Source organism: Camellia sinensis, chromosome 6 (assembly GCF_055761805.1).
Source record: "Camellia sinensis isolate YWXY chromosome 6, ASM5576180v1, whole genome shotgun sequence".
In the NCBI taxonomy this organism is placed as follows: domain Eukaryota; kingdom Viridiplantae; phylum Streptophyta; class Magnoliopsida; order Ericales; family Theaceae; genus Camellia; species Camellia sinensis.
In genome coordinates, this window is record NC_138966.1 from 125,663,273 (window position 1) to 125,687,458 (window position 24,186).

General features: G+C 33.2%; 2 protein-coding genes and 1 long non-coding RNA gene across 3 annotated transcripts; 1 reads left to right on the top strand and 2 right to left on the bottom strand.

The window, feature by feature from the left end:
- Nucleotides 1-3,161: 3,161 nt before the first annotated feature.
- On the bottom strand, nt 3,162-4,394 carry LOC145792382 (uncharacterized). Its single transcript, XR_014331777.1, has 2 exons — nt 4,308-4,394; nt 3,162-3,457 (listed from the first exon to the last, which is right to left on the bottom strand). It is a non-coding gene; the product is annotated as an uncharacterized LOC145792382 (long non-coding RNA).
- A 7,217-nt stretch (nt 4,395-11,611) lies between these two features.
- LOC145793561 (zinc finger BED domain-containing protein RICESLEEPER 2-like) lies at nt 11,612-12,049 on the bottom strand. The gene has a single exon (XM_082876413.1). It carries the CDS (start codon nt 12,047-12,049, stop codon nt 11,612-11,614), a length of 438 nt encoding a protein of 145 aa, XP_082732539.1.
- A 2,990-nt stretch (nt 12,050-15,039) lies between these two features.
- Nucleotides 15,040-21,962, top strand: LOC114278969 (uncharacterized). The gene is made up of 4 exons (XM_028221124.2): nt 15,040-16,041; nt 17,035-17,172; nt 21,281-21,520; nt 21,611-21,962. The coding sequence occupies exons 1-4, from the start codon at nt 15,178-15,180 to the stop codon at nt 21,701-21,703; spliced, it is 1,335 nt and encodes a 444-aa protein (XP_028076925.2). The 5' UTR covers nt 15,040-15,177; the 3' UTR covers nt 21,704-21,962.
- The last annotated feature ends 2,224 nt before the right edge of the window (nt 21,963-24,186 follow it).

Sequence of the window (24,186 nt, forward strand, 5' to 3'; positions counted from 1 at the left end):
TTCAATATATATATATATATATATATATATATTAATTTTCATAATTTACATACAAACATCTAACTATTTATATAATTTCATATAAACATATCTTATTAATTTTTTTCACATCTCGTGCATAGCACACGTTTTTCACTAATATGAAATTCAACTTATGAATAATAAGTTGATAGGCAACATTTTGAGGTTTTCACTTGTTTATTAAAGGGTAAATTATACCGACATTCTGAAATTTCTGTTTAATACATATCTCTCCTCATATTTAAAAAATCATATTTTCTTTTTTGAGGTATATAATGTCATTACAAATTATCCCATGGATTGTTGGTTTCAAATTCTATATTTTTTTAAATGATCATCTTGCCCTTTTTCCTACCATTTCTTTTTCCTATCATTATAACTATATTTTATAACTTTCCATTGTTAAATTCTACTTGAATATATTTTTATTAAGTGATGATATACAAATATAAATTTTATATAGAATTTTCAAACACAATGATATAGCTTAATGGTGATATTTCACTTTAAAATAAAACACTCATAAACATTATTTATATTTACAACAATATCACTATCACAACATTTTTATGATATTTTTTGTATAAATTTTTATATATGAATATAATTTTTCATTTTTATTTTCACCATTATATCTAGATTAGATCAATTTAATCTAGATATATTTAAAAAATATAAAATTTGTACAAAAAAACTTTAAAAAATCATTAAATACAAGATAATGTATTGAATTTTTATATTTTTTGTAATTGGTGTATCTAAAAAATAAAAAAATGGTTTAAAATATTTTAAAAAATTCAGTAAAAAAAAACACACACACACACATATTAAAAAAAAATCAATTTTTTGAGTGAGTTAAACCAAAGAAAATGATTATTATTTTCTTTGAAATGATATGAACAAAATTTGAGTATTATTTTATTATTTTATATGTATAAAGGCTAAGAGACAAATATGTCATTTTAATATGATAGAGGGATAAGTGTAATTTTTTAAATGTAAGGAGAGATCTATATTAAATAGAAATCTTAGGGAGTGTCAATGTAATTTACCTTTTTTAAATTAAGAATTACTTTCTTGTCTTCAAGAATGGAACTATAAGAAGACTATGAAGGACCATGCACCCTGTTTTTGTAAAATATGCTTTGTCATAACATTTTAAATATATATATATATATATCATTTTATACATAAAATAATCTCCCAGTATAAAAAATAAATATTTCATTCTTATCCCACCTTGTATTCTCTTTTTATTTTGCATCAAAAAAACTTTTTCATCCTATTAGAAATTGTTTCTATAGTATTTGGATTTTTTTTTTTTTGTATAGATATAATTTATATATTATATTGGACATACATGTGTACTTATGTATGATGAAAAATTTTATTTGTCTTTTGGTCCATTCAGGGATGAAATCTTAATTTTGTCCCTGTTTGTCTTTTATCTCATCACCTATCTCGGTTTGTTGACTGATACATGAAGGGTTGTAAACGAACATAGTTGAATAAAGTTTTGTTAGGTTTGAGCTCGGGTTGTTTGTTTATCAAGCTCGATTATCTAGCTTGAGTTCGATTTGATAACTAACTAGCCTAAAACTCATATTCGAACTTGTTTTTATTTACTTAACAAACTGAACCGAATTAAGTCAAGCCCTTAATGAGCTGAGCTCCCGAACAGCTCGATTTGTTTGCAACCTTAGAACACGACAACACTACCTTTTGATGACATTCATGTCACTACTTCTCACTACTTATCAAATGTGTTTTTTTTATTTTTTTATTTAGAAAAAAATTGTGTAGACTAATTAAGTTTTTGTTTTTGTTTTTGTTTTTGTTTTTTTTTTATAAAAAAAAGAACAACTAATTTTTTTTTTAAAAAAAAAAAAACATACAAACATATATTTTTTTTAATTTTTAAAACAAAGAATACAAATAAAAGATTTACTTTTTTGATCATATAAAATAAAAACTTCAAATCACCCAATTAAATTATGATAAACTCATAGTAAACCAACAATTTAAAATATTAGAAAAAATTCCATGACAGTGAAATTTTTCCAAAATAATTACAAAATTATGAACAAATTTATGATTTTACTTTTTATCATTAATTTGAAAATACTTTTCTAAAGTCATGTTTGTTTAGCTTCTTAAAGGAAGGGATTGGATTAACAATCCGTGAACCCATCAAAATCATGTTTGGTTGTATTAAAATGTTATAGGACTATTAGTTCTGCTGAACTATCAATCCCCCCTTAATGGTAGGGTTAACATACCCATTTGGGATTTAGGATTGTTAATCCAATCCCCTTGAATTAAAAGTAACGGACCATTTTTTATTTTTATTTTTTTATATTTAGTGAATTTTTAAATAATTTTTAAACAAAATATACATTTTTTAAAATAAAAAATAATTGTAATATTAAAAAATTTAAAAAATATTAATTTTATATATTAATACCAATAACATATAAATAAATACTTTTTATTTTATATCTCTAACTTAATACTTTCATATTACTAATTTTTTTGTTCAATCTCTTCGCGCTTTTAAATCTCTTCATCCCATAGGTGAAACAAACGTGTGTGTAGATTGAAATGAATTTACCCAAAAAAAAAAAAAAATGTTTTAGAACACTAATTATAGAGGGGTTTAATGAGCTAATAATAGACCCATGATGTGATACATATATCTTTGTTTTTTTATTTTTTCTTTTCACCGCGTCAGAAGTAGGGATAGCAATGGAGGACAATAGAGTGGTTATTAATTCCCCATCCCCTAATGGGTTTGGATTTCCCCAACCCAACTTGACCTAATTATTTTTTTTTTCTCCTAAGGTTCACAACCAAAGCTAAATATATATTTAATTTAATTTTTTTGACTTAACAATAAAATCAAATATACATTAATTAATTAATTAAGAAGTTCGTTTTAAAGTAATCAAATATATAATTTTAAGACAATCAAATAAGTTTTTAGTGATTGAAAAAAAAAACTAAAAATTATATAATTATGAGCGTTTTCACCTGATGACGTCACATCAGAACACTTTAAAGACAATAAAAGAAAAAATAAAATCTTACAAGAATCATGTAAAAAGGATATTTAATATTAAATGAAATCAATAACGCAAATGTAATCAAACTCAAATTTCTTACAAATTTTTCAATCGAATTTCATTGACATCTATATTTACAACACACTAATTCAACTAAAAGCAAAAGAAATAAAAAAAATTAAAAAAAAATGAAGTCCACCAACAGTAGCAACACTGTAACAACAGTAGCAACACTCCAACAATAGTAGCAACAATCCAGCAACAACAGCATTTCATCAAGACTAATCTGTGCATAAGCCCTGTCAAGATTTGTCTGCACCAATGCTTCATTGCTCCAATATGTTCACTCTCTTGTACATGAAGAAATGAAGTCCCTAATTAGTGTAAATCCATATATTCAATCCAAACCACAAGTTAAAAGGAAAACCAATCCACCAAAACATCACTAATGACAACCTCACTTTCAAAAAAATTTACAAATTTATACTATTAACATGATAAGGCAGGCCAACACAAATCCACCAGCAACAACACCTTCTCACCCCCTTTCATATCAAAAAACCACCATAACATGGAAAAACATCTTGAAGAATCAGCAGCCCAACACAAAGAGGTATCCCTTTCTTGCAATAAGATTAAATTTTTGGTGGTGGCCATTTCTTCAAGACAAAACATTTGTTATTTCGGAAATCTAAACACTAAAGAACACCTAGAAAGCATGCTTTTAAATATCAGCCGTATAATATCCGTCGATACATTAGGGATTGGATACTTCTGATATCATTATTTACTTATATATCAGTCTGATACTATCCAATACAGCCTAATGTATGACTATATTGCCAATACCAATAGGTATATCATTATTGAAAACAACGAAGAAGAATATGATGAAATAGTGCCAAACTATTATTAATTTACTTGAGATAACGTCAACGGTACCAATGCATGAACTATTAAGAAAAGCCAAACTAGACACAAACAAAACCTTAAAAATAAAAAATAAAAAATAAAAGAGAGAGAGAGAGAGAGCAATAACAGCTTCTTGACTTTGTTGTCAGCAATGGTAATGATGAAAAATAGGTTTTATGTGGAGGGGAGGACTTAAAACTTAAATCTGAAACCTTTTAAGAATAAGATAAATATTGAATTAATATTACCTCAACACTACCAAAGGGAAACAAATTCACAAATAAGAATAAAATTAATGTACTAAAGGCATACCCAATGCAAAAGAAAGATCAACTTTGATTCACATCCATATCATCATATATAGTGGCGTAACCAACTAATTCTGATGTTGAATTTCCTGAAAAATAAGAAAAAAAAAGTATTGAGATTATTCAATGAAAATATATTTATTTTAAAAATAAATATATGTTGATTTATTTAAGTACCTTGCATCTCTATAGCCCACAACCAACCGTGCACACATCAATGCTTCCAAAGTATTTGGATGAAGTCTACTCCGATATGGGCTCACCAACCTACCACTAGTGCTAAATGCAGACTCAGAAGCAACAGTGGATATCGGAATAGCTGAAAAATCGCTTGCTATTGCCTGTAAGGTTGGATACTTCGATGTATTTGATTTCCACCAAGTCAACACATCAAAATGGGGAGTTCTTGTTGATAGAAAACTTTGCGGAACATAAACTAAAAACCATTAAGGATTCAATTCTATACATGAAAACTATATGAATTTCTACAATACAACTTAAGTAAATACATACCTTGATCCATGATAGTATGAAATCCTCTTGCAAGAAAGAGAAACCTTGAATGGAAAACCTTGATCTTTAAGTTCTTGACTTGTCTAAGATCTTCAAACCACTTCTCTCTCTCTAGGCGATGGGAGCCTTCTTGTGGTGACAACTTAAGTTTTTGATGGAGAGTATGGTTTGGAACCTTACACTATTTATACTAATATTCTTCCCATCAAAGAACCATTCATTCAATGAACTTCATTAAATAGATTAATGTATCTTATACATTCATGATACATAATGCATAGTATAAATAGTGTAAGATCCCAAACCATACTCTCCATCAAAAACTTAAGTTGTCACCACAAGAAGGCTCCCATCGCCTAGAGAGAGAGAAGTGGTTTGAAGATCTTAGACAAGTCAAGAACTTAAAGATCAAGGTTTTCCATTCAAGGTTTCTCTTTCTTGCAAGAGAATTTCATACTATCATGGATTAAGGTATGTATTTACTTAAGTTGTATTGTAGAAATTCATATAGTTTTCATGTATAGAATTGAATCCTTAATGGTTTTTAGTTTATGTTCCGCAAAGTTTTCTATCAATTGGTATTAGAGCGAGGTTCTCAATTCTGATGCATGAAGCGTATAAGTATGAATTTCATTTTATAATGATGTTTGGTGTAACAAGTGCAAAACCTTCATTTACACTTGTCCAATTTTATTTTATTTTTGGCCAATCTTTTATTCTATTGATATTAAAATAAAAATTGAAAATCATTGAACAAATGGTAATTAAGATAATGTTTTATGCACTTATAATATTTTGTTACACACTTTATGAGTTGAAACATTGTTGATCAGCCTAACGGAGGTTCAACACTATGTATGTTTGAACAACCGAGATGATTAGTATAATAAATATATCAATAAGTTTTTCTGCCCAACAGTGATAAACTTCTCTCGTGCTTTAGTTAATAAAATAAAATAAGAGACATTGAGTTTTTCTGCCCAACGGTGATAAACTCGTTATGGTCTTAATGATTATTTTATTTTATTTTATGTTGTTTATTTTTATTAGTCATCTCATTTACTTTTATGAATTGTTAAAATATATTGTTATTCGGCCCAACGGAAGGATAACTTGATTTCGTATCTAACTAATTATGTTTTATAGTTAGATATATTTAACTTGTGGTGTTATTTTTATGAGATGTGAAAAGTAGTTTTCTTGGTTATATTATGTAATGGATATTATGTGTTTGCAGCATTGAATCCTACTTCCATTAATAGTTACTTGTCTGGTATTGAAGCTTTGAGTGGAACTAATTTTAAGAAATGGAAGGAACAAATTGGAATTGTTTTGGGAATTATGGATTTAGACTATGCATTAAGAGAGCCTGCTCCTACAAAGACTAATGATACAAGTTCTAAGGAACACATGGCTTTATATGAAAAATGGGAACGCTCTAATCGCTTAAGTCTAATGATAATGAAAGGCTCAATTACGCCTGCAATTCAAGGAGCAATTCCTGTTTCTGAAAGTACAGTGAGCTATATGAAATCTATTGAAGAACAATTCATTGGAACTTCCAAATCCCTTGCTAGTACTCTCATGATTAAAATGATGACAATGAAATATGATGGTTTGAGTGGTGTTCGTGAACATATCTTAAAGATGAATGACATGGCCTCTCAATTAAAGGGAATGGACATGGAAATTTCTGAAGGTTTTCTTGTTCATTTCATTATGACTTCTCTTCCTGCACAATTTGGTCCTTTTAAGATCAATTATAATGCGCAGAAAGATAAGTGGAAGATGAGCGAGTTAATTGCCATGTGTGTTCAAGAAAAAGAGAGGCTTAAAGCTGAAAAACCTGATATGGCTCACCTTACCACTTTGGGTCCAACCAAAAAGATTTTCAAGAAAGGCAAAAGTAAGAAGAAGAAGAAGAATGCAAATGATGAAACTCACAAGGCTAATGAAGAAAATAAGATTCGATGCTATTTTTGTCGAAAGAAAGGTCACATAAGAAAGGATTGTCCCGGATTTAAAAGTTGGTTGGACAAGAAAGGTAACACTCAATGCTTTGTGTCTTATGAATCCCTTTTGGTAGATGTTCCACCAAATTCTTGGTGGATTGACACTGGTGCAAGTATTCACATAACAAATTCCTTACAGGGATACCTTACAAGTCGGAAACTGAATAAAGGAGAATGAACCATTACGGTTGGGAATGGAATAGAAGTGGACGCTGAGTCTATTGGCACCCTCCGTCTAATTTTAGACTCTGGTTTCATTTTAGATTTAGTAAACACAGTTTATGTTCCTGTTTTTACTAGAAACCTAATTTCTGTTTCACAACTTGATTCCTATGGTTATGAATTTAAGTTTGGAAATAATAGAGTCTCTTTATTTCACAATTCTCATATGATTGGTTCTGGTACTTTATATGGTAATCTTTATTCATTGAATTTAGATTCCACTTATGCACAATCTCTTTTATCCTTTAATGTAAACGACTTGGTAAATAAAAAGAGAAAGCGAGTGAATGAAAATTCATCCATATTGTGGCATAAGCGCTTGGGCCACATATCAAGAGAAAGGATGGAACGTCTTACTAAAGATGGAATTTTAAGTTCACTTGATTTTTCTGATTTTAGTACTTGTGTGAATTGCATTAAAGGAAAATACACAAAGACAAAGAAAAAAGGTGCTACTAGGACTACTGAATTATTAGACACAATTCATACTGATATATGTAGTCCTTTTACTGTTCCAACTATTTCTGGACATAAATATTTTATTACTTTTATTGATGACTTTTCTAGGTATACTTATGTGTATCTTATTCGTGAAAAATCAGAAGCACTGAATATGTTCAAACTTTATAAAGCTGAAGTTAAAAATCAACCTGGCAGACGAATTAAAAGTGTAAGATCTGATAGAGGTGGTGAATATTATGGTAGATTCACTAAGTCGGGTCAAAATCCAAGTGCTTTTGCTTTATTTTTGGCTGAGAATGGTATTGTTGCTAACTACACAATGCCTGGTACACCTGAGCAAAATGGTGTAGCTGAGCGACGAAACCGTACTCTTTTGGACATGATGAGAAGCATGATGAGTAACTCTTCTTTGCCAGATTACTTGTGGGGTAAAGCTTTAAAAACTGCTGTACATGTTCTTAATAGGGTTCCTAGTAAGGTTGTGCCTGTAACTCCTTATGAGTTGTGGGTTGGTAGGAAACCTAATTTGAATTATTTACATGTATGGGGTTGTCCTGCTGAAGCAAAAATTTTCAACCCACAAATAAAGAAATTAGACCCTAGAACTATAAGTTGTTATTTCATTGGATATCCTGAGAGATCAAAGGGTTTTAGATTCTATTGTCCCACTCATAGCACTAGAATTGTTGAAACTAGAAATGCCGTGTTCTTAGAGGATGAAAACATTAGTGGGAGTATGAATCTCAAAAACATTTCTTCGGAAGAAAATCCTAATTTTACGCATTCCACGATTATCCAAGAAAATGTTGTACCTGAACCTATTGGTACACAAGAGATTTCTCACATTGAAAAAGAAGTTGTCCCAGTTGTAGAACAACCTTTACGCAGATCACAAAGAGAAAAGAAACCAGCCATATCAGATGACTATGAGGTTTACCTAAATGAGTGTGATATAGGCTTGGAGAACGATCCTGTTTCTTATTAAGCCATGAAAAATGGAAATGTAACTCAATGGTTAAATGCCATGAAAGATGAGTTAAAATCCATGAAAGACAACAATGTCTGGGAACTTGTAGAATTGCCTAAGGGAGCCAAAACTGTTGGATGCAAATGGGTTTTTAAAACCAAGCGTGATCCTAAAGGCAATGTCGAACGATACAAGGCCAGATTAGTTGCTAAAGGATACACTCAAAAAGAAGGGATAGACTATACGGAAACTTATTCTCCCATTTCTAATAAAGATTCCTTGAGAATAGTCATGGCCTTAGTAGCTCATTATGATTTAGAGTTACATCAAATGGACGTTAAAATAGCCTTTTTGAATGGTGACTTGCATGAAGTGGTCTACATAGACCAACCTGAAGGTTTTCAGGATGAAAGCAAGAAAAATATGATTTGTAGGCTTAAGAAGTCCATATATGGTCTAAAACAGGCATCTCGACAATGGTATCTTAAATTTCATGAAGTTCTCACCAAATTTAATTTTAAGGATAATGTAGTTGATCAATGTGTCTACCTTAAAATCAGTGGGAGCAATATCTGCATTATAGTTTTGTATGTTGATGATATATTGCTTGCTAGCAATAATTTGGGAATGATACATGAGACAAAGAAATTCCTTACGAGAAATTTTGAAATGAAAGATCTTGGTGAAGCCTCTTTTGTCATTGGGATAGAAATTCACTGAGATAGGTCTCGTGGTATTTTAGGATTGTCCCAAAGAGCCTATATCGAAAAGGTTCTTAAAAGGTACAACATGCAGAACTGTTCAAGTAGTGTTACCCCTATAGTTAAGGGTGATAAATTTAGTGAATTTCAGTGTCCCAAAAATAATTTAGAAATGGAACAAATGAAAGAAATTCCTTATGCCTCTGCAGTTGGGAGCATTACGTATGCTCAAGTTTGTACATGTCCTGACAGAGCATTTGTAGTTGGTATGCTGGGTCGATACCAAAGCAATCCCGGACTTTATCATTGGAAAGCAGTTAAGAAAGTGTTGTGATATTTACAAGGCACTAAGGATTACATACTCACTTATCAAAAAACAGACAGCCTTGAAGTGGTTGGTTATTCAGATGCTGATTTTGCTGGATGTAAAGACACTCGAAAGTCCAATTCTGGGTACATTTTTATGCTTGCTAATGGACCCATTTCATGGAAGAGTCATAAGCAGACTCTGACAGCTTCTTCCACTATGGAGGCAGAGTTCATAGCATGTTATAAAGCCACATGTCATGCAGTATGGCTAAAGAATTTCATATCTGGATTACAACTTATCGATTCAATTTCGAAGCCCTTACAGATTTACTGTGATAATGATGCTGCTGTGCGGTTCTCCAATAATAACAAAACTTCAGGAGGATCAAAGCATATTGATATCAAGTATCTAGTTGTTAAAGAAAGGGTTCTGAATCAGACTGTTTCCATCTCTCATATTGGTACTACACTCATGTTAGCAGAACCTTTAACTAAAGGTCTCACACCTAAGCTCTTTCAAGAATATGTTGCGCGCATGGGCTTAGTAAAAAGTTTATCATGTTTAGATTTGAAATGAGTGTATTATGTTATGTTATAATCATCTTCTGTTAATAATGATTATGTTTGTTGTTTTCATTCTTCATACTTGTGCACAATTTAGAAGAAGATGTAAAAAAAACGGGACCGTTATAGATGAATTAGCATTAATCACCATTATGTTGCTAATGTCATCTCTGTGTTTTAAGATTCATTTATTCATGTTGATGGAAAATATTAACATTATAACCATTGTACAGTCTTGATCAATGTATAAATCACTGATTACAATGATTTGGTACTAATAATTTCATTGAACAGAATCTAATGGTGATGGTGCAATCTTCTAGTGGGAGAACGTTGGCCATATTATGATAATTTAGTGACGTAATATAATCATGCAAGCCAAGTGGGAGATTGTAAGAATTTTTTCAATATATGGCTTAATGTGGCTTATGCATGATTATACTAGATTCATGTCATTAAGTAAGATACATGTACATCAATTAGATGGTGACTAATTATTGATGAATGCACCTATATATACAATGTGTAGAAGACTAATGCTAATGCACATTGAATGTGATGGATTCATTATGAATGAATCTTAGAGATGCACATTCAATGTGATGGATTCATTATGAATGAATCTTAGAGATGCATTATGTATCTATTATGAATATGTAAGATACATTACGTCACTAAATAGATACATAATGCATCTCTAAGATTCATTCATAATGAATCCATCACATTCAATGTGCATCTCTAAGATTCATTCATAATGAATCCATCACATTCAATGTGCATCTCTAAGATTCATTCATAATGAATCCATCACATTCAATGTGCATCTCTAAGATTCATTCATAATGAATCCATCACATTCAATGTGCATTAGCATTAGTCTTCTATACATTGTATATATAGGTGCATTCATCAATAATTAGTCACCATCTAATTGATGTACATGTATCTTACTTAATGAGATGAATCTAGTATAATCATGCATAAGCCACATTATGCCATATATTGAAAAAATTCTTACACTTGTCACAACATCCTCTTCTAAATAATGGTCTAACTCTGATGTTACATTGTTGACTTTTTTTCTTTGTTTTCTACTAATAAACAAATCATAATCTGAAACTACCTCTGAATCCCCAAAATTTGAACTTGTAAAAGATTCAACATTAGCATCAGTCCCCAAACTAAGTTTTCTTTGATACTCTTGCAACAAATCATAACAAAGTTGGCGAATCTTCGCAATTTCCTCTTCAGCTATATCTCCATAAAGTTTATCAAAATAAAACTCCAATACACTAAGTTTGTACCTAGGATCAAGTACAACAACAACCCTTATACGACCATGTATAACAACCCAATAATTGTCAAACTTTCCCAACATTTTTGATGCCATTGATCCAATAACCTCAATTGAACAAGAGAGCCATTGGGAGATAGTTATCCTAATCTCACATAAATTTGGAAAAGCAACATTAGCTGTGGGATATTTAGTTCCAGAAAACAATTCAGTTGCTTTATAAAATATTTTAAATCTCCCACAAATTTCTCTTGCGAACTCTCACTCCTCTTCACTTGGCAATGTTGTATATTGGGTCTCTTTATATTTCAAACAGTAAAATCTATCCTTATATAACAAGGCAGTTTGAAGCATCAAATATGTTGAATTCCTCCTAATAGCATAATCAAGTCCCATTTTTTTAGTATTCAAATTTTTCACTTGACGAGCTGTTTCTTCAAATTTTTCTACTCTTTTAGGAGTTACTGTCCAATAAGTTATACTATCCCGAATTTTCTCTACACCTACTCTTATCACATCCAATCCATCTTTGACAATCAAATTGAGAATATGTGCACAACAACGCATATGAAACAAAGTCTCACCCAAAAGAAGAGAACTACTATCTAATTTATTCAACAAAATGTTAATCATCGCATCATTAGCAGAACAATTATCAACAATGATAGCAGATACTTTTCTATCAAGATCCCAATCCATCAAACAATTGAATAAAGTATCACAAAGAACTTTTTTTTTGTGTGGACATATAACACAAATGAACCTAAAATCATAAATTAATTTATATGCATATAATATATGATGCAACAACAATCTGTAATAAAGCATAGATTAATTTATATGCCAAAATATACCTCAAAATATGGCTTTGCAATGACCAAGAATTATCAATAAAGTGTGTCGTGACCACCATGAACTCTTTCTTTTGATTACTAGAAGTCCACATATTAGTTGTGATAGCCACTTTACTTTGATTACTCTGTACCAATCTCATTATCTTCTCATTCTCATTGTCATAGATCTTCAAAATATCACTTTTTATTGTGTTTCGAGAAGGTACTTTAAACAATGGTTAAAGTGCCATCGAATATCTTTTGAACCCAATATGATCCACAATAGACAAAGGGTATTCATGCAAGATTATGGCATTTGAAACTCTCTCCTAGCAATATCTTTATCAAAACTATAAGAGACTTTCGGACTCTCCTTGTTAAAGTTGCTAGTTAAAACTCTTTGCCTTATGTCCATTTCCTTCATTTTCTTAAGACAACTCTTATAGTGATCACGCAAATGTGAAGTTCTATGCTTCGGATTATCCCTAACATGCTTCTTACAATAATTACATATGGCTTTCCATACACCATCAATTTCTTCTTTCTTATAGTCTTGTCACACAAAACTAGGGTTTTTTCTAGTAGCTAAACTAGAATCAGAATCATCTACATCAAGGACATTTTGATTTTTTTTTTTGGGGGGGGGGGGGGAAGGCTGTGATGGTAGAGAGGTCTTACTCTTAATCGATATTGATGGTTGTAAACCATCAATGGGTAGTTGGGAGTTTGCTTGAGAGTTTGCTTTAACTTTTGACATTATCAATGCTTAAAAATCCTAGAGAACATAAATAAATAAATAAGATTAGGAATTGCAAACTCATATGACTAAAATCAACTCTAGAAAATAAATAAAACTTCTCAAAACAAGAAATAAAACTCAACCCCACTTGGTCTTGGTTTCATTGTAAAATCTAGAAAATGAAACATCAATAGTGGAGAAAGCAATTACAGTGGTCTCTCCCCAAACTACGAAAAAGATGAAAATATTTTTGTGATCTTTTTGTTTTTTTTTTGTTTTTATGTTCATTATGTTCTACACCAAATGTGAGAGATATAAAAGGGAAAAAAAAACACATGTACAAGGTTCACATATAACACAACCATCTCTTATTATTAGAATATTACATGTACATCTGTCAAAAATCTGCATTACTTCTATTCTATGCATGATCATTAATCACCTTACCTCCTAATAATAAATAAATAAAGCGAAAAGAGGAAGACATGATGACGAAGAGCTTTGATTTTAAATCAGTGAAATGTCTAATAAAACAATAACAGGTATTGGCATCCATTCAATTCCAACAGTGCTCTCAATTTAACATTGAAGATCTCAAATTTAGCAGTTAATATGAATTGGGAAAGAGGGGAATTTGGGGATACCTTCGTATCGACTTTTGTTATTGCAGATCAGCTAAGAACGATGAACTCAATTTCCACTTGAGTTCGAGAGGGGAAAATTGGGATTGAATCGAAGACAGATTATTAACTCTTTAACATCCTGCTAGTTACAAAAATGGCAGAACATAGATTCACATAGATGAAACTCCCTAGTTACTCTGTTTTCATGTTGAGAAAGAGTAAGAAAGATAAAACAAGGTCTATAATCTTCTATCTAATTCTACAATTTCATAAACTGTAATCTCCAATTTCAACTACCCAACCAATTATTAACTCTCTATCATCATGATGGTCAGAAAAATGATAGAACAGAGATTCACAAAGATAAAAATCCTAGTTAATCTGTTTTCTTATTGAGAAAAAAATCCATAATCTTTCATCTAATCATATGATATTAGTATATCTTCATAGTTCCAATGCGTGTGAAAGACAATAAAATAAAGACCAAGTCACAAAGATGACAAACCCAGGTCCCTGTTTGGTTGTCGAGAAAAATGAAGAAAAGCCCACAATGTTCTTGATATCTTGCAAGCTAATTCATCAGTACATGTTCATAAGTGCATCTACAAACATGTAAAAATAAATTATCCTAAAAAATCAATCATTAACTAGGTATTTGCCCTTATGGGTTTCTGAATCAGACCAAAAATAAAGCAAAAATAGCCGAAGAACAAGAGAGAACGAGAGAGAGAGAGAGAGAGAGAGAGAGAGAGAGAGTGCTCACCACGCTGGAGAACTGTGTTAAGCGCCAGTGAGATCCCTAGAGAACTCGGATCTCTAGCTGCTTTTGATGCTGGAACAGAGAATCTGGAACTCATCCACTGTTTACAACCCTCCCCATCCACTGTGTTCTCTTATCGAAACTCATCCATTGTGTTCTCTATACATCTCTTATCGGAACTCTGATCTGGAGTGGGAGTGGGAGTGAGAGAGAGTGAGAAAACCCTAGCTGTGTCAAAACATAGGGAGAAATGAGCCCGACCCAATCCCTGATGGGGAATTAAATTAAATCTCCTACTGACCTGATAGATAGAAAAATAAAAAAAAACCCATATATTTTGAATAGGATCTCCATGAGTAATCATTGGATATGATTTTTATTGCCATCGCTAGTCATAGACCTTAATTAGAGCTCCACCATCCCAATCATGATTGTATCCCAAATTTTTAACCAAGACAAGCCACTGCCTAAAAATAGGACAGTGGTGATTCAGATCACCAAGTAGCTGGCATGCACCTTAAAAAAAATAAAAAATAAATAAAGACAAAATATAAAGAAAAAAAAGATAAATTAGTGTTCTTTAATGCTTCTCTTGTAATGGTTTAAATCATTTTTTAAACAGTAATATTAGAGATTTCTAATTTAAAAGCTTAAAACACACCTCTAATAAGATGTGATGAAAAAAAAAAAAAAAAAAAAAAAAAAATCAAAACAAAACAAAACAAAGCAAAACAGACAGATCACTGACAGAGGTGGCACCTCTAGTTAGAGTCCAAACATTTTTCTTTTTCAAAACAGAAACACAGAGCCTTCCTCTCCTTAAATTACAGTCCTCACTTTGTCAGTCAGTCACCGTCGCCGCCACCACCATCATGCCAAACTACCACCACCACCTTCTCCTCTCAACTGTCACACTCTTCCTCTGTCTCCCTCTCCTCTCCTCCTCACCCCACCACCACCTCCAAGAAGAACAAGACACACCCATAACTCGCTTCCAACAATTCCTCAGAATCAACACAGCCCACCCAAACCCAGACTACTCCTCCTCAGTGTCTTTCCTCAAATCCCAAGCTCTCTCTCTCAATCTCCAAACCCAACTCCTCGAATTCTCCCCCAACAAGCCCCTCCTACTCCTCACCTGGCCTGGCTCAAACCCATCTCTCCCCTCCCTCCTCCTCAACTCCCACCTCGACTCCGTCCCGGCCGAGCCCTCCAAGTGGCTCCACCCCCCCTTCTCCGCCGTCTCCTCCGCCGGCAATATCTTCGCCCGCGGCGCCCAAGACGACAAATCCATCTCCCTCCAATACCTCGAAGCCATTCGAATCCTCCAAAACGATTTCAATTTCAAACCCGTTCGAACTGTCCATATATCCTATGTTCCTGATGAGGAAATTGGTGGGCTTGATGGAATGGCCAAGTTTGTGGAATCCCAAGTGTTTGATGAATTGAATTTGGGTTTTGTGTTGGATGAGGGCCAAGCTTCCCCAAATGATGAATTTAGGGTTTTTTACGCTGATAGGTCGCCGTGGAATGTGGTTATTAGGGCGTTGGGGGTGCCGGGGCACGGGTCCAGGATGTATGATAACAGTGCAATGGAGAATTTGATGAAGAGTATTGAGGTTATGAGTAAGTTTAGGGAGAATCAGTTTGATTTGGTTAAGGCAGGATTGGCCTCCAATTCGGAGGTTATTTCGGTGAATCCTGTGTATGTGAAAGCCGGGATTGTGTCCCCTACTGTGAGTTGTTGTGTTCATGTTATTGTGAATGCGTTTGATCACTTAATTGTAGCATTTTTTTTTATTGGTATGACGTTGGTGGTGGTGTTAATGGGCTTGAATTATGCACGGTTTTGCAATGAATTAACATGCTTTGTGTTTGTGTTATTGCAATGCGTTCGATCATTACTGTTTTGATTGATATGATGATAGTCGTGGTATTAAAGGGCTTGAATTATCCAGGCCTTTTTTGTTACGATGAATATGATTGATTCATGTTTGTGATTTTGCTATGCATTTGATCACTTAAATGTAGTGTTTTTTATTGTTATAATGTTGATGGCGGTATTATGAAACCAAACCATACCAAACCAAACCAAACGAAGCCTTAAGTCTCATTAAATGGAGTTGGCTACCTGAATCATTCTTCTCCACGCGGCTCTATCAAAAGGCTATTTTGTTAGTCAAATTAAGTAGATTCATATCTCTATTTATAACGTTAGCCAACGTCAATCTAGACCTACCTGGTCCCTTAACACTTCCATCTACCGTCACTGTATCGCATCTCTTCACTACTGTCTCTGTCTCTGTTGGTCTCTGTTGAATATGATCAAACCATCTCAATCGATTCTCTCTCAATTTATCTTCTATCGGTGCTACTGCTATCCATTCTTGAATACAATCATTCCTAATTTTGTCTTGTCTAGCCTTGCCACACATCCACTTTAGCATTCTCATTTCAGCCACACTCATCTCATCTATATGTTGTTTCTTGATTGTCCAACACTCCATCTCATACAACATTGTTAGTCTAATAGCCGTTCTATAAAACTTACTTTTTAGTCTAGTGGGTATTCGTTTATCGCACAGTATCCCAGACGCACTTCTCCACTTACACCATCCCGCTTTAATCCTATGGGTTACATCTGCATCAATCTCCTCCGTTGTTGTGATAATCGACCCTGAATAATGAAAATGTTCACTTGGCAGTATTAATGGGTTTGAATTATGTAGGGTTTTGTGATGAATATGCAACCTTCGGAGGCAGAAGCAGGATTTGATCTTAGATTAACACCAACAGCAGACCTGGATATTCTGAGGAAAAGGATCGCAGATGAATGGGCACCAGCTACCAGAAATATGACTTATGAGGTGAATAATTGTCCTCATGTTCATAGATTCAAATTTTCTCTTAGTATCTAATCATGCGGTGTTTGAATATCTCTAAGAAGGTGGACAACTGCATTGTGTGAGATCATAAATACAACGGCTTATTTGTGTTTTGAATGGCTATTAAATGTGGTGTTTTTTGGATACTTTTGACATGTTTGTAAGGGTGCTTCATGATTTCTACTATAACTACCTCAGGTTGTCATAATTTGTTGAGTTGACGTGTCTATTTGATAGGACGGCCATGGACATAGCAATGAGCAAAAACGAAATTTATATGTAAAGTCCATAAACTTAGCATGATAATTTTTCAGTGAATTAAAAATTAAATGCCTAATAAAATGGTCATGCAACTCTTGGGAAGATTTTATAGTTGAAGATTAATCAATATGGTTGGATGATCTACTTTCACAATTTTAATTCAAATGGTAAAATTACATAAATAAGTGAATCTTAGTGGATACCATTCATTTCATTCAAAACTAGTCTGCTCTTTAATGGTTAGCACCTGCTTATTCTCTCTCTCTCTCTCTCTACACACACACACTCACGTCTTTCTAAATGTCTCATATCTTATTGTAAATGTTTATATGAGCTACACATAGACTACTGTTTTGCATTATAATGCAGGGCCTAAAAAGTGATAGTAAAAATGGTCTTCATTATTGAATGCTTTTGACTTGTGTGTGGTGTGTTAGAGTTTCTTGAAATTGAGCCTTCTTTTTTCTTTTCTTGTCATACTTCTGTGGCTTTGGAAATGATTCTTTAAGGGAAACATCTAGTGTTTGACATAAAGTTGTCTTACAAGAATCATCCAAGGTTTTATCATATATAAAGCATGATCAGTGGCCAAATCTTAGATAATGGAGATCTGTTACCTTAATTCTTGCAGGCTAAATATATTTCTTAGACCCTTTGTCCGTTCCGTTGTGAGAATATAGTTCGGACATCAATTATAAATGATATACATAAATAGCTGAAGTTGCTTTGTCAGCAGAGGTATTCTATGGTTTAGTCATGCATGAAAGGAGTGCTTTGTTACTAATGGCTTTCAATTACCTTTTCTATATGTAAATCATTTCAATGTTAAAATGGAAGACTGCTATTGTTAATCTTCTACCCATTTATTTATTTATATAGTTGTGCTGCTGATGCTATTCTTGGGGCGTCAATGTTTCAGCTTAATTTTTCCTTGAGACTACACTTGAATCTTGATTTGACTACACTTGAATCTTGATTTAATTGGAAATAGTTCTAATAAAATGTTGGGCAAATTACCAAAAAAAACTCCAGAGTTTGATCCTTTTAACAAATCAAACCCACTAGTTTCAATTTCATCAATTTAAACCCTCAATTTTTTATTTTATTTTTTATTTTGGAGCAATTTCAACCATCTGTCCGCTTCTGTTATTTTGGCTGACAGAGTAGTACTCGTGTCACTCTTTGATTTGCCATCTTAACTTGATATTACTCTTATACTTCAGGCTCAATTACACCAAATTACTATCATTATTTAGCATACATGGTATCAAACCCCATTACTAAACATCACCATCTTCTCTCATTCATTCTGCAATACCCACTGTAGCTCCGTTTTCCTTTTTTCCAGCGATCATCATCTTCCCAATCCCTCTTCCACCACAACCATGGCGACTGCCACCCCTTCATTTATTCTTCTTCTTCCAACCTAGCCCAACCTGTCCTTGTGCTGTCACTGGAGATGGATTCAGCATAGTTCGCCATTTCCGGAAAATGTGAATCGGCAATGGACATGCAATTGCGTTTTCAACTTCAATCCAAACCCAGCCCAACCTCTGCCTTAGTGCCGTCAATTTTGGGGTTTCTATTTTGGCAAGGTGGAGAGATGAATCTGAGGGATGGGGGTTGTGGGGTAGGTTTGGCAAAAGAGGGAGGAGATGGGGTGGTGATGGAAAGTGGATCCGGGAAGGCGGTGGCGGTTGTCAAATAGAGCTGTGGCGAAAAAGGATGCCTTGTTTGGAACTATAGACACTTGGTTGATCTGGAATTTGATTGGAGGTGTTAATAATGGTTTGCCTGTTCGAATGCATCACAAACTTTGCTCATGGATCTGAAAACGCTTGATTGGGATAAACCAACATTGGAGAAACTCAAATTTCAAATGCATCACTTCTCCGGCTGCTTCTCTCCCTTGCTCTCTCACTCCGGCGTGACTCGCACCCCTTCTAGTCAGCCCAACCACTCCAGTGTTGTTCTCTCTCAATATATTGTATATATAATGTGTACATACATCTCTATATATATAAGATATATACAGTCTATAGCTTAGATTGACAAAAATACCCTAACTTCATTATATTTAACTGAAACAGATGGATGGCTTAAATTGTTCGGGAAAAAAAAATTTTGAGGGTAAAGGGTAAAACCTTGGGTTTTCTTTTTTTCTTTTTGTAATTTGCCCTAAAATGTTTTGTTAGTTTAGTTGTCAATGTGCTTGAAATCTTGACTCTCTTGCTGGTTGTGTATTTTCCATTTCTGAAGTATGCGATGTTTTGAATTTTTCTAGATGTGAAAACTAAGATTTCTTCACTCCATATGTGGACCTGTTTGAATATACACAGGAAAGCCGCAATTTAGCATCACTTGAATTTTTTTTCTTTTTTTGCTGTTCCTAATCTTGTTAGTTAAATAGGAAAGATGATTCATATAAGCAACCTATTAATCTGCTAAACGACCAACTTTGTATTAACAGTCCATTTACGATATCATTACGAATTTTTTTTTTAAAAACAAATTGTCAACATGTGACCTGACATTAGCAAATTCTAATATTGGTAGAGAATGAGTTTATCAAGGGCATAGATCAAGAAAACTAAGCAACTCAAATGATGGTTTTAGCTCCTTCAAATCCTTTCTTTTGGACTATACTTCCTGGGTATGTAAGATTAGGATGAGAAAATTTAAGAGATACTGGAGTGCATGTTATGGAGTTCACTCTTCCCCTCACTGTGTTCAAAAGAAAACACCTGAAGATTTGGACCTCCCAAGGGTAGATATATCGAGAGAAGAAAGCCTTCTTTCAATTAATTGTCTTCTCCATTCATATTTGTTGCTAGGAAATCAGGCAATATCTTTTTACTATATGTTTGAGAATTGGTAATTTTTGAAGTTGGACGGAGTGGAATGTTGACGAGCATCATAGCTCTAACGGGCTTTGTTTGATTCAAGTGACTGTCTTTGACCTGAAGTTTATTTTGATGTAGATGCTATTGAAAAAGTTTATTGAAAGCTTCTGTGGTTATTATTAAGTAGTTTCGTAATCTAAATACCTGTATATTATGTGATTTTGATTTTATTTTTCATATGATTTCTTGTAGATATGTTTATAAGCTTAGGTTTCAACTTGCAAGTAATGGCCAATTTTTGGCCAGGTCAATTATTTGAATTGAATTGACGAAATTAAGAATTTTGTAGTGTTCATGTATTTTGTGGGTCTTTTTAAGAATGATTTCCTATAGTTGTATAGGCGTTGGGTTTTCAAATCTCAAGCCATCTAAGGTATGGTTGGTACCTGTTGTTGCTTTCCTGCACCCAAACAACAAAATACAATAAATACTTTTAAACATACGATCTTCAGATTCAAGCAAATTAAAGCAATTGCCTTAAAAGTTTGATACCCATTAAATAAGTGTTTGACAACCCCATACATATAAATGTACTGTGGTTATTGAAGTGTCATCCGGCAGTGCTGACTTCTGTCTGACAACCTCATATATAGAACTGCAAATTGTGGTTATTGAAGTCTCAGCCAGCAGTACTTGCCACTTTCTGTTGACTCAATGTGATATACCATTTTGATCTAAGCTCCTGGAATTGGAATAAGTTCGGCAGCGGATCACAAAAACTTACTGATCTTCTCTATCTAATGAATGGGGAGTCTTTTCTTCTCCTCAATAACCATAAGAAATGGTTATATGACTCCAATTTTTTTCATTACAATTACTCTGGTTGATTATTTTTTGTAATTTTTGTTTTCATTTTCATTTTCATTTTTCGCTTTCTGTCTTCTTGCCAACTAAGTTCCGTAAGACTTCTGTTAATGTCATGTCAGATAATTGAGAAAGGACCGCTAAGAGACTATATGGGACGCCCCTTAATGACACCGACTAATGATTCCAACCCTTGGTGGTCGGTTTTCAAGCAAGCCATCACAGCTGCTGGCGGAAGACTTTCAAAACCCGAAATCCTGCCATCAACTACTGATGCTCGATTCATCAGACAGAAGGGAATTCCTGCCCTTGGTTTCTCCCCAATGAAGAATACTCCTATCTTACTTCACGATCATAATGAGGTCTGACAAGTTTACTTATCGTTCTTCTGTTTTCTTATTCCAAACACTACAGTTGATTATTGATTTTCTGTGTTTACAACTTTCTTGCAGTTTTTGAAGGATACGGTGTATTTGGAGGGTATTAAGGTATATGTCTCATTAATCAAATCTTTGAGTTCCTTTGAGGGAGCGACTTCTTTGTAATTTGTTAATTAATTGGAAAAAAATAAAAAAATAATAATTATCATGGCAATTTCTACTCAACTTCTCTCTTCTTTCTCTCTTCTTTCTTTTTTTTTTTTTTTTTTTTTTTTTTTTTTTTTTTTTTTTTTCCTACCAAATTTGTGTTGTATTATGCGTTGCTACTCTTCATTGATCACTTTGTTGTTACTGATCTTTATTAAACTTCAAGAAAGTGCCTTTGGCTTTGTGATTTTGCTCCTATTAATGCTGGGGAGTTTTATTGGTGTTTCTTGCCTAAATGTCTATAGTTTACTAGCCTTAATTTCTGTATATTGTTGTTTTAATTTATGAAAAGTGCTTATAAGTTGTTAAGCTTAACATTATGGTAATTCAAACTTAATACGCTGGTGTTGCTTATTATTTGGACAGTTGTTTGGGCTGTGTTTGGATTAAGATTTGCTAGGGGATTTGTGGAAAGGAAGGAAAAAATGAAAAAAATTTAGCTTTTATTTCATTCACTTTTCCTTTTCTTATCTCATTTTTTTTTTGGTTTCCCATTAATCACTTCTCAAATTCTTAATACAACACAATCTTAATAAAATGTCATTACTGTATGCTGTCTGCTTTTATCTACAAATCTGTAAAACTATATATATTGATTATAGATAATGGGCATAACTGTTGATTTCAGGATGCCTTTGTCATAGGTTTACAGAGGCCGTGGATGGGATGTGGTAAAACTCTTTTACATGTGTTTGGTGTAGTATGGTTGGATGTGTCTCAAGCTTAACTTAGGATCACTTGTTCCCTTCCATCTTGTTTTGTGTCGCAAATCCACGATCAGGCTGGAAAGAATTCTCGCGTGATTCAGAGAATTTTGGGTACTGCAGAAAGGAAAAGAGGATCCCAACTTGTTGAGCTTATACACGACATGCAAAATTTCACTAGGATGTTTCGAGTTGAACTCTCATCCTCCTCAATGTTTAAAAAAACAAAAACAAAAATGCAAGTAGCAATTGTGCATTTGGTGTCATGTAAAATTAGAACCTTTCCATTTTTGAGGAGGCGAGAAAGGAGAGTTGCCAAGTAGCTGGAGCAAGTGAACTCGCAACGGGTGACAGATGGTATAGACGGGAGCAACTTGAACACTTTAACCCATTCTCACCTCTATCGAAACTGAACCTCTCACAAGAAATTATTGAGGAAATGCCATTGGGTACAAAAATACAGTTCTCCAAAAAAAAAAAAAAAAAAAAAAAAAAAGAAAAAAGAAAAAAATCAAACAAACAGTACAAAACCACCGACAAATTTGAAGTTTAAAGAAAGGGTCCAACTATGGCACAAAATTAGTTAGTGTAGGTACCATATTAAAAAATATATATATTAATGAGTACCGTCATATAGGGTGGTAAGTAATCTGTAGGTCCTATTGTGTGGTAAGAAAATTCATATTATGTGATAAGTAGAATCAGTTTAAGTGGTAAATAAAGTTAAAAATTCATTTCATTTTCTGAAAAATTATTCATTTTTGTATTTGGTTTTACTCATTTTGATTAATAGCTTGATTTTTGCCTTATCCTGATCTAAGCAAGATGGGACTTACACCCATCTTGTTTTTTTTTGTATCCAATTGTACCAAATTTCAATCAATAGGTGAAAATGTTTGGCATTCTTTTTCTAAAAGAGCAATAGTAGTCATGTTGCTGAAATCCATGAATGATGCAACAAAGGCATTCTAGAATGTTAGCTTGTAAAGGGTATGTCCAGGTTGCAGTAAAGTTGATGATTTAGAACCATATTATCAATGTAGTGTTTTGGAAAGATAATTAAGCCTCCGTTTGGGAAGTGGGTTGACTTTTTGACTTTTTTAGCCTGGGCTATTTTAGCCTGGTTTGGGAAGGGCTTTTTGGCTTTTTTGGCTTTTTTTGTGAGAGAGGATTGTAATGATTATGAGTTAGATTTGATGTTTTGTTTTTTGTGGCTAAAATAGCCTATTTTGTTTTTTGTGGCTATTTTAGCCAAAAAAGCCTGGCTTTTTTCTTTCCAAACGGAGCCTAAAAGCAGCTTTTGGCTTTTTGGTGAGAGAAGAAAGTGGGTTAAAAGTTGGAAAGTGGCTTTTAACCCAATTCCCAAAACACCCCACTATATCTATTATTTGCACTATATTTTTATTGATATTGTTGTACATCTTTCTAAAGATACCATACCTGCATGAATTATTGAGTTTTTTTGTTTTTGTTTTTGTTTTTTTTTAAATTATTTGTTGTACAAATTTTGTGTACCTCATAGGAGGTTAGTTCCTCCTGGGCATTTTGAGTCAACAAAATTCGTCTCTTTAAAGATTATCTTTGTCTCTCTAACATAATAACCAGCTGGCACTACTACGTATGCCCATTACTTCTATGTATATGGATATGGTTGGTTGTTCATTCCATGAACCTTTCCTCCCCCCCCCCCCCCTCTCTCTCTCTCTCTCTCTCTCTCTAAATTGAAAATTGGATCTT